This window comes from Danio rerio, chromosome 24 (assembly GCF_052040795.2).
Source record: "Danio rerio strain M-AB ecotype USA chromosome 24, GRCz13ab, whole genome shotgun sequence".
NCBI classification, from domain to species: domain Eukaryota; kingdom Metazoa; phylum Chordata; class Actinopteri; order Cypriniformes; family Danionidae; genus Danio; species Danio rerio.
The window spans coordinates 15,929,427-15,943,806 of record NC_141044.1 but is presented as its reverse complement, the minus strand read 5'-3'; the positions used below and the strand labels follow the sequence as shown (position 1 = coordinate 15,943,806).

The 14,380-nt window shown below is 34.0% G+C and overlaps 1 protein-coding gene across 2 annotated transcripts; it reads left to right on the top strand.

The window, feature by feature from the left end:
* Nucleotides 1-710: 710 nt before the first annotated feature.
* xkr9 (XK related 9) lies at nucleotides 711-10,204 on the top strand. 2 transcript variants are annotated; one of them, XM_087308880.1, is made up of 4 exons: nucleotides 711-791; nucleotides 4,087-4,524; nucleotides 5,588-5,781; nucleotides 9,405-10,204. In XM_087308880.1, the coding sequence occupies exons 2-4, from the start codon at nucleotides 4,235-4,237 to the stop codon at nucleotides 10,055-10,057; spliced, it is 1,137 nt and encodes a 378-aa protein (XP_087165006.1). In that variant the 5' UTR covers nucleotides 711-791; nucleotides 4,087-4,234; the 3' UTR covers nucleotides 10,058-10,204.
* The last annotated feature ends 4,176 nt before the right edge of the window (nucleotides 10,205-14,380 follow it).

Here is a 14,380-nt window from a genome sequence, read left to right as displayed (position 1 = left end):
GTTGGTGTGGGTTTCCTCCGGTGCTCTGGTTTCCCCCACAGTCCAAAGACATGCGCTATAGGCGAACTGAGTAAACTAAATTGGCTGTAGTGTATGTGTGTGAATGAGTGTGTATAGATGTTTCCCAGTGCTGGATTGCAGCTGGAAGGGCATCTGCTGTGTAAAACATATGCTGGATAAGTTGGCGGTTCATTTCGCTGTGGCAACCCCTGATGAATAAAGGGACCAAGCCGAAGAAAAAATGAATGAATAAAATGACAACCCAAAGCAAATAAATGAATTAAATAACCTCAATAACCTCAAGATCTTTATAGCATAAAGTACAGTTACCTGGAACTGCACCTGATGCTGTAAAACGTGTAAAACAACATGCCAAAGCAGACATTTCCTCTTTGTACATTTCTGTTAACATTAACAACAGGCAAACAAACATAAACACATGCCAACGTAATCTTTCAGATTAAGATCTGAGCAATGAACAGAATGCGCAACGTATGTCCTGTTTGAGGCTGAGAGTATACAATGGAGAGAATGAAAGCATTTCTTCTATTTGTTTTGCATTCAAAGTGTCAGTGCATGAATGAATATGGGTTGGTCTAACTCATTGGTCTATCCCCTAAATACATAAATATGTATGGATGGGTGTGTATGCTGACATCACGTAGTCTCTAGTGGATTACTTCATATAGGTGTGGCTTAAACTGTCAGCTGTTTATGAGAAATCATATGGTGAGAAACTAAAGCCAGTCAATGTGACTGCAGCTAAAAAAAACAGAAGAATGGGAAACCTGGTAAGTTGTGAACAATACTTCTTAAAATTTCAACAAATCTTGATATTAAATGATAGTAAACGTAGATCTACTTCTTGAATATTATGCTCAGTAAAAGTGTAAAGTGATCGTTTAAGGCTTTAAGGCTTATCTATTGACAACAGACGCTGTTAACTGACATACAACAGGGCTTAGCAAATTCATTTTGTCCTGGAGTTAATGGTGTTAAGTTTTTTATGTTACTACATGTTACCTGAAAGTTCTTGAGTTCTTAGAACATATTAAAAAGAATACATGACATATGTTGCATTTAAGAGATAGATCCCCCAGAAATGATACTTTACACAATATTTACTTCCTCAAGTATTTCCAAACCTTTAGATTCTTTCTGCTGTTAAACACGAAGGAAGGTATTTTGAAATTAAAATATTTTGTAATTAATGTTTTGTAACCATTGACTTCTATATTAATGCAATGCAAATATTATGGATATCAATGGCTAAAGTTTTCAACTGTCTTTTAAAGATCTTCTTTTGATTTTAACAGAAGGAAGAAAAATAGACAGGTTTGAAACCAGTAAAGAGTAAATGTTGACAGAACTAAAGGTTTATGGTGAAATATCCCTTTAATAGGTAAACTACAAATTTACGCAATGAGTATTCAGAATATTATGAAATATTATGGTCTTTAAAGGCATTACAACGCAAAAGAAAGACTTTTAAGGATGTTTAAAGTTGATTTTGTAAGTTGATTTTGATCAGCATGTAAATGTATGACTTTTTGGGCTCTCTATGCAAATGTTCTTTTAATGATATTAATAAAGTAATAATGTTGGGCTAATATTATAAAGTGTGAGCATGTTTTTATAAACATGATTATTAAGTGTGCAGCACATTTTGTACACATTACATTACGTAATCATTCATAATCACTGAGAAGTGAGTTGTAGATCCTGGACAAAGTTCAGATCACAAGCTGAAACTCATTCAGATAATGTGAAAGTACACTGTAAACATGATTTTCAATAGTGATTGTAAATAATGGTGATCAGAGCACAGTTGTGTTTTCTTCTAGATGACAGCAAGGCTAGTTCATTTCTAAGTGGCATTGTAGCAAATAAACACCCATGATAAATGAATCTCAACTTGTCTTTTACAAGAAAATCCTTTTTCCAAATTCTCTTTTTTCAAAATGTAACTTTATAAACTTAATTCAGTGTGTTACTTGTGAAACCTCTGTAATAAATTGTGAAATTTATGAAACATGTCTTGACTTGAAACATACTTTCACTTGCACCGGTGTGATTTGACTAAAACTGAAAAAGGACCAAAGGCATATAGAATAAACTAATTTTAATAACGACAAAAACAGCTTGAGAAGAGCCTCATATTTAGTCATGTTGTTGTCCAGATAAAGTCATGAAAAATTTCTTTGCAGCAGATTGTGTATGTGCGTGCAAAGGATCTTCTTCACGATTCTCAACTTCTTAAAACTCCCCTAAAATCCACAGGGTAATCACACAAGTTTCTCAATACTATTGAACATGACGAATTGTACACTCATTATGGCAGCATCTTGATTAAATCAAGTATAAACAAAACTGATTCATTCAGATTTATTTTGTCAACTGAATAAATAATAAATAAAAGAGCAGTTCATCTCAAAAACTTGTTGTGGGATCATTTATAACTAAACATTATTCTTGATAAGGAGAAAATCTTCATTAATCAAATAAATTGTGTTATTTGGTTAATAACTGGTGTGCGTGTCAGTGGCATATTTTCTTGTGTAGGGGTTTACTAGCATACAGGTAAATATGATAAAAACGTCAATATGGACACACCACACATTTAACACAACAGTATGATTCCTCCATATCTGATCAAAAATTGACCTTTTTAAAGTGTACATGACTTATCTAGAGCTGTTTGTATATGTGTGCATGTGGTAAAATTGTGAAAATGTGAACAATAACTGATCCAGAAAAAAACAACAACACTTTTGTAACGCTTAACTTAACGTTGTCAACATAATTTTTAAAATCACAATTTATCAAACATATAAAACAATGTTGTGTGTTTTTTGAGTTAAACACTCATTTGTTTCCATGGGTGTGTATTATAATACTAAAGCATTGAACTGTAATGGGCAACATGACAAAACAAAACAAACAATGACATAGGTGTTCTGAACTTATTTGGTCTTTTTATGTCCTTTATTTGGTTTGTCCAGACCTATAAGTCAAACTACACCAGAGTTTGTTTGAAAGTGGATTGAGAGCCATCCTTTCGGCAATCTTTTCTAGCATTTGTTGTTTGGATTTAGGCAGCAGCATCCACACCTATTTAAACAAACCAATGGAATTATAGTACGTTTGAACCAAACCCACAAGTGTGAACACACTTAAATGACCGAAATATTACAAAATCTAAGTATTACAACAATTCTGATCATTCATTGACTAGTATTTGAAGAGTTCAGATGCAAAAACCTTTAAGTGCCCTCTGAAGTGTCCATAGAAAATAAGCATTGTTCTCAGCTCCCTTTGTTTATGTTAAGTTATTACACTTGGAAGACCATGATAATAACTTATTATTTGCAATGAAAGTGAAATTATTGTACCCACACAAAAGGGCCTGATATAAATTATACTTTTTAAAGAAAATTTCAGACGTGTTTAGTGGTTTCTGCATCTGAGCTCATTTTGATTTATTATTCTATTATCTTAATTTATCAAATTTATTGTGTTACTTGTTAATAATTAGCTTCAGTCAGTGTCAGTGCCATCATTTAGTTTCTATAGAGATTTGCAAACATCCAAATAAACCTATTAAACAACCCTCCATTTTTATATGGTCTATCTTTGTTAGGGGGTAAAACTTTGGGGTTATTTTCATGACGTTTATCTAGATGTTTGCTATCCCCTAAAATGATGCCACATACACTTACTGTATTAATGGACAAACGACACATCTATTTGCTTTAAGAAGATTTGTAGAATCGGAAAAATTTGAAAATATTGTGAATGAATTAGCTGAATTATTGCAATAGTACTCTGAAGAAAAAAATGGATTTACAAATTTTTTAAAAGGTAACTGGTCGCTTACAGTTTATATGGGCTTTATTACAAAACAAACAAGTTAAATTTAGTAATGTTTAACTTAATTTGTGTTTGAATTCAGCTCATATAAATTGTTGGCAACCTTAAATTTTTTTAGTAAATCCAATGAATCATTTTCTTTAGTATATTAAATCAGAACTATGAATCATTTTACAATGTACTGATGATGATTGTTGTCTCTTGTCATTTTTACAGGTGACCAGTTTTACCAGGTTATCAAAAACATGAAGAGAATGAATGAAGCAGCTTTTTCTATCAACAGGAAGCAAACATCTGTTTACATTTTCAGCCTTATCAAGCACCATTCTCCATCAGCGTTTTTCAAATGCCATAAATCACAACCATGGCAGCTTTTAGAGATGGATTTCGGTGGCTGTGCACCCTTTTTGGATTCATTTTTTATTTAGGAGACATTGGTTCCGACATTTTGTTGTCTGTGCAGTATTTTAGACGTGGACATGTCACATGGGCTGCACTGACTCTTACGTTTGTTCTGGTCGCATCTGTGACCGTACAGACATTCAGCTATGCGTGGTTCAAAGACGACAACAAGGAGAGTCAAACAAATGTCAAGTGTATTCCCACTTGCTATCTGATCGGGATACATTTACTGCAGATAGGCATTTGTTCAAGGTAACATCAAGCTAATGTATCTAGAAAATCAATTTAATTTAATTTAGAATTGATCTAATATTTCGGCAATGCTTTGATATATATTTTATTTATTAATATTTTTATTGCATTTGGTATTTTTATATAGATTGAATATATAACGAGTTTACTCTTATTAAACATTAGTAATCATGTCCCTTTTAAGGGGAGGTTACTCACTTTTTAAAAAAAAGTAGAGTAAATAATCACTTTTATATTGTGTTTTTGGCAAAATAAAGTACAATACATTTCAAGTATTCAGTAACAAAGGTATTTTTGTTTAACTTTTCCCTTTTTTTAAACTCAAACTAACTTAAGAGACAAACATAAAAACAATAAGAAATAGAAATAAATCAAACAATTAAATTAAATAAATCATAAATTATAACAACAAATAATTAATAAAAAACATGGGGGTAGGGGGAGGGAATGTTAGGGGATTTATGGTTGGACAAGTACTTTTTACCAAAATATTAAAGTTACAAAGGCGAAGGCATGTTCTATATCTTTGATTATATGCATGTCCTCAGTTGGTAGTCCAAACAAAGCCATTACAAGATTGAATTTTTAAATTAAATGCAGAGTTTAAAATCTCAAATATTAAAGACCAAAATAGCCTCAGTTTAATACATGACCAGAACATGTGGGTCAGGTCTAAATAATCACTTTTTACAGTAAAAAGCCCTTAACATTTTTTTTTAAATGTCTTCTTTCTAACTTTCTAGGAAGTAACTTTAAAAAGATATTGTAATATAGTAGTGATAATAGCAAATAATAACAAACATTATTTTTTTTTAATTAGTTAAGGTTAACCAAAACGAGACTTTAAAAAAGAAAATCATCATTTATTTACCTTCATGTTGTTCCAAAGACTATTCTGTGGAACACAAAATGTGTTTTTCTATGAACACAAAGTAAAAATCATCCTCAAACATTGGCTTTTATTGAAAGAAATAAGAAAATAAATATTTTTGAGCGTGATCTATCAATTCAGAGTAAGCTGAAAGAAAATTGAGTTTACCCTTTTGTCTATCTGCCACTTTAGGTATCTCCGATTCCTAAAGAGGAAATTCAAAGCCCTTTGTTCAAATCAGACAAGAGAGGAAAAGGACTATGACTCTGGGCTGGCTGCAGATCTCAGCATGCTCCGTATGTTTGAGACGTTTCTGGAGAGTGTTCCTCAACTCACTCTGCAGACCTACATCATACTGGAGCACAACCATCGCTCCAATCTGCAATGTGAGTTCTACAGGGATTCAATAATTCTAAGCACAAATGCACAAAAAATAAAATGAAGAAATGATAAAATGTTACCTTTCAAAAGTCTGTACCAGTTTTTTTTTTTTTTAAGAAATTAACACTTTTATTCAGCAAAAATGCATTGCGATCCATTGATCAAAAATATTAAGTAAGTCTTCAATGCTGAAAACTATTTGTTTACAGAGAATACTTACTTTTCTCTGGGCCCTTTTCCTTTGTTTGTACTGAATGCAAGCCTGATAAGGTTACCCATACCGACCTGTACCATACCGTACTGTACCACTCAGTGGAAACAGGCCATAAGATTGACTATTTTAGTGTAAAAAAAAAGGACCATCACATGCTCTGTTTTTTTACTACCCCATCCCCCATCATAAACCCTATGGAGGGCCACTGTCCTGCAGAATTTTGGCTCCAACCCTGAAAAACAACAATAGCCAGAATCAGCAAATGTGGTGTGTTTGATTAGGTTGGAGCTAAGCTCTGCAGGAACACTTACCTTACAGGATCAACGTTCCCCACCCTTGCTTTAAATGATAATTGACTTGGTTTCACAGACAGTGCTTTTACACTACACTAATGTAGTGTAAATGTTTTTACACTAATGTGTTTTAGTTTTTGCTGTGCTGTGACACCTTCCATACACACTACCCCAAAGATTTCGACCCCCGAAAATGGAGACATTTTTATAATGCTGCAAAGACCAATTTTGTTTGTAAGTGGTGGTCAGTGTCAACTCCACATATTTGCTCCCTTATTTGTCAAGCCCCTATCACATGACCATAATAACACTGCAATGACATGTACAAAGAAATTAAAGTTTTGTTTGCCTTGTTGTCCATTTTAGCAGCCGTTGTGCAGTTAAACGTTGCATTTTACACTAGTGCAGCTGCCTACATTCGCAACTGGTAATCTATTGTTAGAGCAGTCGACAAACACTAACATTTCACGCAATCTAAGTCCTATTCAGGCCACAGGTTAGACAGTGGTTGCATTTCAGGCCAATTTTTTATGCCCTTCACTTACTAAGTGAAGTTTATTTATAAACTAATTTTAAGAGGATCACATGCTTATGATTGCTTGCAGCCAGTCCTACATTATTTACTTTATGATTCACCAATCAGATGATTCCTTAGTCACTATAAATACCTGAAGTTCCATAAAATAGCCATATTCGTTTTTAAAGAATCCCCTCTTCCACCCCTACTCCTTCTCCTTTCCTAGTTTGGTGGCACAGTGGCCTAGTTGCACTGTTGCCTGACAGCAAGAACGTCACTGGTTCTAGTCCTTACCAAGCCAGCCAACATTTCTGTGCAGAGTTTACATGTTCTCCCTATGTTTCCCCCAGGTACCCCGGTTTCCTCCTACCATCCAAAAACATTCAGCTTAAGTTAATTGATTAATCCAAATCGCCACCATAGACATGCTCCTTGTAAATAGTTATCTCTTAAGAGCAATTTCTATCTGTTCATTAGTTACTACAGCAGAGGTTCTTGAAATCTACCTGAGTTTAAACTCACCTCTCGCATTGCAAATGGGAGTGAGCCACAGGCTCGAGGATCTTATGAGGTCAGGGCTCTCTCCCGGGACAGCAAGCTAAATAATCTATAATCAGCTAAGTGTTAACTCTTGAAGTTCCCTCCGTCTCGTTCCCTTAGATGTATTTATTGATTACATCACACAAGTTTCCACTACTGGCAGAGCATCTGAATGGGTTTAAATTGAGTGCCCTAAACATTTCGGCACTTAGAAACTACACTGTTGTGATGTCACAATCGTGTTGCATTCTGGGACATATAGGCACTTGAGTGGACATATGAAACTGACTTTCCCCCTCTGAGAGATCGAGAATATGTCCATGTAAGTTTTCCTCGTTCACTTCTTAAATTGGAATTCACTTTAAAATGGAGGCAGGGATTCCCAACAGGGAAAAGGTAAAGAGAAGTTTGGGAGTGCATGTATAAACATGGACTAGAACGAAGCCAGGGAAGAATCAATGTCTGGGGTTACATGCTTGTGAAGTAGCTGTTGTTGAAATAGTTGTTGACTAGTAACCAAATGCAATTTTAAGCACACATGCCTGTTTATATTTTATTGCACAAAACTTGTAAAAACTAAAGACACCAAGTGGTAAAGTGTTCAAGGTGTAATGGGGTATGGGGTCTTCGTTGTTGAATTTGCATTACAAAATGCACCACACATTCGCTATTGTAAAAGTCAGGAATTCAGGCAGGCCAGTCAAGTACCTGTATCCTCTTCCTCCGCAGCCAGGTCTTTGTAATGTGTGCAGAATGTGGTTTTGGATTGTCTTGTGGAAATATGCATTAACTGGAATAAAAGGCAGCATATTGTGCTCCAAAAATCTCTATGTAATTTTCAGCATTAATTGTACCATCACAGAAATCCAGGTTACCTTTGCCGAGAGCACTTCACCATGACAGACCCTAGCTTTTGGACTTATTGCTTGTAACAATCTGGAAGATCTTTTTCCTCACTGGTTTGGAGCGAGTGGCCATTTCTCCCAACAAACACTTGAAATACTGATTCATCTGACTACAGTACACGTTTCCACTGTTTGATGGTCCATTCCAGATGCCCACGAGCCCAGAGAAAAAGACAGCGCTTCTGGACATTGTTAATATAGGACTTTTCATTTTGGCACAGTACAGTTTTAACTGGGATTTGTGGATATACCCATGTATTGTGGTACTTGAAAAAGGTTTGCCAATGTAATCCTAAATCCGTGTGGTGATATCGCTTGTAGATGAATGATGATTCTTGATGCAGTGATGCCTGAGGGATTAGATATTCAGCTTAAACTTGCGCCCTTTTCCTTTACGCACTGAAATTCCTTCAGATTCCTTGAATTTTTAAATTATATTATGCACTGTTGAAGGTAAACAATCCAAATGTCTTCCTATCTTTCTTTGAGGAACATTCTTTTTAAATATTTAAATATTTTCTCACGTATTTGTTGGTAAACTGGCAATTCTCAACCCATTTTTGCTCCTAAAGGACTAGACCTTTCTTAGGTGCCGCTTTTGTACCAAATCATAATAACAATCACCTGTTGACATCACCTGTTTCAAATTACATCATTATTTAACAATTTACCTGATTACTAGCCCTCACAGCTCTTGTCTCAATTTTTTTAACTGTGTTTTAAGAACCAAAATTCTGTTTATGCATGTTTATGCGTAAACAAACAAACAAAAAAACAAACAAACAAATAAATAAACAATAAAAACCACAAGCAACACTTTAAATAATGTTTGTTTTATTGTCTGCATTAAAATACAGGTTAAAACTAATTTAGAACTCCTACTTTTTTATTTGAGTTTTCCATACTGTCTCAACCCTTTCTGATTTGGGGTTGTATCTGCTACTCTGTCAAAAATCTCTTGACTATAAGAAACTTTGGAAGTACAAATTAACTTACAATAAGCCTAACTTTACAGTTTACTTTATCCTCTAATGAGAATTAGTTGTCATGTAGTTGCAATATATAATCAGCAAAATGTGTTAAAGGCACCATCACAATATAGTGATATCAAAATATCTTGCATTTTTGTGTTTAATCACACACAATTTATATTTTGCAGACATCAGCATGGCCATGTCTTTCGTCACTATAGCCTGGTCAACGGTGGATTATCGACGCTGTTTACGGTCCTCTTTAAGGGATACAAATGAAATGCCATCTGGAAGCCCAACAGCCATTTACCTGTTCTACAAAATCTTCACCATCACTCCTCGAATCCTCAGCCTGACGCTCTTCCTCATGCTCTCCTACTTCACCATTCCAGCAATAGCGCTTGTATGGCTGGTGGGAACCACCTGGGCATTTGTGGAGAAGACGAATTTCTGTACTTCACGAGTCCTTGAATGGATCTATCGAGCCGTAGTTGGAGTTATTCTCATTTTTACATTTTTTAACATTAGGGGACAGAACACTAAAGTCCCCATGACTGTTTATTACATATTCAGCGTAACTGAAAATCTTTCTGCGCCCATATTGTTGGCTCTGCTCAAACCGGAGTCTGAAGGGACTGACTATTTCCTGCCCATAATACTTTTTATTTTATTTTCTAATTCAATAGGGCTGATTTTTCTGGCGGTTTATTACAGCCGTCTTCATCATCATGTGCATCCCCCTGTGCCTCCGTCTGAAAGGATAGCAGATGAAGTGGATGGAGGTCCTCAAGTTAAGAATGTACAAAAAATGACACGTTTTAATCATTTTTTACAAATATAATTATCTTGCTCAAAAAAAAAAAAAAAAAATCTACAATTGAATTGACTTACTAAATGTCAGTAGCACTTAATTTAACAATACAGTTTTGCATACTATTAACATTACACGTCATTACATAAACTGGATAATAAACTCACAACTCCTAAACTCAACCTTAAAGCTAGTTCACACTAAAATGAAAATTACCTCACCATTTACTCTTTCTTGTGTGGATTAAACGTTTATGAGTTTTTATTATTCATTGAACATGAGTTATTTAAAAAAAAAAATCTAGTTTATGGTACCATCGACTTCCATAGTCATTTTTTACCGCAGGAGGTCAATGGATACCATCAACTAGCAATTTTCAAAATATCTCCTTTTGTGTTTAAACAAAATATAGAATCTCAAAAAGGTTTAAAACCACACGAGGGAGAGTTAATGATGAGGTAATTTCTTTTTTGGCTATCCCTTTAAGCCATGTAGTTATCTTATTTAACCGTTTCATAAAATAATGTGCAGCCAACATGTCTGAAAGCTTCTAAGGAAGGTATGAACTCTGATTTTACTCATCCGAAATGTTGAACTTTAAAGGTTTTATTGAAGTTGTATATGAATAAGCTTGCTGCTGCCATTTCGTCACCTTAAAATTATAAGGCTCTATCTGACATTTTTGTCAAAATTGAGTTATTGACATATTCTTATTAAATGACATCCTGTTTACAATATAGGATGTTTTTTGTAAGTTGTTTACATTTTAAGACGTTAAAATGTTACACACATACTGTCTACTATGGAATGCAAAAACTTTGAAGCTCCATATCTTAAACTCATTCAGAACGCAGATAGAAACTCATAATTCCAAGGTGATGATTTACCCTCTTCAGTTCATTCCAAATGTAGCTGTTCAGTTTGCAATCATACTGTGATCCCTTTGTCTAAAGCAGGAGTCACAAACCTTGCCCCTGGATATCTACCTTCCTGCAAATTTCAGTTGCAACCCTGAACAAACACACCTGTTTCTAATTATAAAGTGCTGCTCATAATTAATTGGTTCAGGTGTTTGAACAGTGTTGGAGCTGAATTCTGCAGGATGGTAGCTCTCCAGGAACAAGGTTGGTAAACCCTGGTCCTATGTGTAAAATTAAAGGCATAGGCATTAAAAATATAAATTTCTCACTATTTACTTTATTTAGTGGTTTTAAACTTTTATGAATTTTATTTCTGTCCTACTAATTTAAAGCAGAGGTCATTTGAGCACTAGAAAAGCAGTTCAAGGAGTCACGGAGCGTAAAAGTGTGTAATCTATGTATTTATTCAAGCTTAATGCAGATCAATGCAGTGCCATGCTGTAGCAAGCCTAAGTTATGCTGCCTTAACATGATGACGGAAATTACCTAAATGTTAATTGTATTTTCTAAAATGTATGTTTTTAAACAAGTAACTTGATAACAGAATTTAGAGTAAGAGTCTATCTAGTTTAAGTTTTTTTTTGTTTGATACAGGCGTATTGTTTACCTATGACACTTTGATAATACGTTCTGCAATAGAAACTGCTCAGAATTACAAAGACTGTCATTCTAAACAACTGAGGGCATGACAACTGATTACAACTTATTCTGCAGTTGCTGCTGTTTTCAGAAACAACAGCAAAAAAAAAAAAAAAATTACTGCTATAAATGTTCGATATATCAAGTCAGTAAAGTAAATTTAATTACACTTATTGAAGGATTGTTTTCAAGCCTTTAGGGTTAAAAATTTTTAATAAATAATAAATAAAATATTTTTTACAACTCTGTATTACTAGTTTGACAAACCAAAAGGCTTGGGATTCCTTATTTGGGGTAACATGAATCAATAATTTTCAAATATAAAATCTGAGATTTGATATCTGAACATTATAATTATAAAAAATGACATCTCATTTCTAAAAGGTTGCAGAATGCTGGGTAAGATCAAAACTTGTATTATGTATTGTACTATATTATGGCTATGAAATTGTTGTTGTTGCTGCTGTTGTTGTTGTTGTATTATAGTATATTATTATTATTTAAAATAAATATATTAAATTAGTAATATGTTTTGGGGTCATATTTTCTTTCTATTAATTAATTTGATCGAAAATACAGAAAATAAAAAACACATATTCGGAAACACTATAACAATTTAAAATACAGATTTATTCTCTTTTTATATTATTATTATTATTATTATAAATATAATGATATATTTATATTATTGTTAAGTTATTCTGTTATTATCAAAAAGATTTATCAGTTTAAAAAGTTAGCAGTTTGTTGTTTTTGTGGACATTGAGAGACATTATTTTAGGATTCTTTGACGTATAGAATAAAAACTGCTTTTAATAAAATTAGCTGTACATTATAGATGTCTTTTAACGCCATATTTGATACTCAATTTAAAACACCCTCACAGAATAAAGGTTTTGTAGGTTTTTGAATGGAAGTTTAAGTATGTCATCATACTTTCAATCACTAGATGGCACTGTTGTCTTAAAAAAAGCTTAATAAAAATAAATTCTGCCATACTCAACAGGAGATTTTGTTGCCATCCTGAAGACTTGTTAAATCATGAACTGAGATTGTAAGTCATTTGTGCTGACTTAGGTTTTTATTGCAATTAAATAATTGTTTTATAGTAAATTCAAACTTTTTATAATATAATTCTATAATATAATATTTCTAAAATAATTCTATATAATATATAGTCAAATACAGAAAAACAGTAGGTAGCATGATTTTCATTTAGTTTAAAAAAGGTAATTGGGATTGTAATCAGTTTAATTGTGCATTTCAAGACACAAATTGCTTAGTCCTTCATGTCTACATAAATGTCTGACTGAAGCAGAAGTCTATGTGATCTTTGACCTGCTCAATCTCGTTCTCTACAGAGAGCCAGAGATCACACAGATTGTCTGTTTCAGAGCTAATTGAAAGATAATAAACCAATCCCATTCTGTTTTGACTACCAGCAAAATATTGTGCAAGCCAGCGGAGTGAGGCAGGACTGAGAGAAGAAGAAAAAAGAGCTAAAATAAAGAGAGCGGGGATAAAAACGGAGAAGCATTTCCTCGGTGTGTCGTTTAATGAACATCTGCTCTGGTGAGCTCACTGTGCAGACACACACACACACACACACACATTGCACATTTATTCAACGCTAGTAGCTTTTCAAATAAACATAAGCACTGTTCTGCCGGCTGCTGGCCTTCTTTCTGTCTCTCGTGTATACACACACATACACATACAGTGGCCCTGAAAAGAGTATGGATGATTTTTTTTTTGTCTATTAATTCACACATACACACTCCATGCATGTTATGTTTTCATGTTATATAGGGACATCTCATAAACGTAATGATTTTTATACTATACACGCTATATATTCTTTACTCTTATCCAAACCTATGCTCCTAAACTTAACCCTCACAAAAAAAAAAAAAAAAAACATTATACAAGTTTTCAAAATACTTATGAGATGTTTTTCTCATGTGGAACAACAACAAAAAAGTCTTTCAATTACAAATTAAAATACTGTAACTGAATAGTGTTTCTCAGGAGTTGTTTACAGTGAGAAAAATGTGTATTTTTAGTTTTACTTGAGTACAATTTTATTGCTGTATCTACTTTTACTGCATTATTTCCTTCAACCTGCAGTCACTACTTTAATTATATTTCTTGAACCTGTAGGCCTCATAATTTTACGAATATAGGAACACACACAGACACACACAAGCGTGCCAGGTTTTTTTATATATAGACAACTATTTGTTTAAATCTAATCAAATGACACTTGCAGATAAACATCATTTCATTGATTCCCTTTCCTTCAGCTTAGACTCTAATTCATCAAGGGTCACCACAGTGGAATGAACCACCAACTATTCCAGCATGTTTCACACAGTGGATACCCTTCCAGCTGCAACCCAGTGTGAGAAACACCCATACACTCTTGCATTTACACGCGCACTCATACAATATGGCCAATTTAGTTTATCCAATTCACCTGTAGCACATGTCTTTGGTCTGTGAGGTAAACCAGAGCACCCAGAGAAAACTCACGCGAACATGGGGAAAACATACAAACTCCACACAGTAATGCCAAATGGCTCAGCAGGGACTCGAACCAGAGACCTACTTGCTGTGTTAACAGCGCTAACCCCTGAGCCACTGTACTGCCCAAACATCATTTAGTATTTTCAACGCAATTTCACGGCAATTCAAAACTTTTTGATTTATGGGCTAATTTGTATGAATGCGTAGGATTATTTGCACATTTTGCTCATCAACCAATGACATTGAGGTTTTGAGGTGGGGTTTGGTG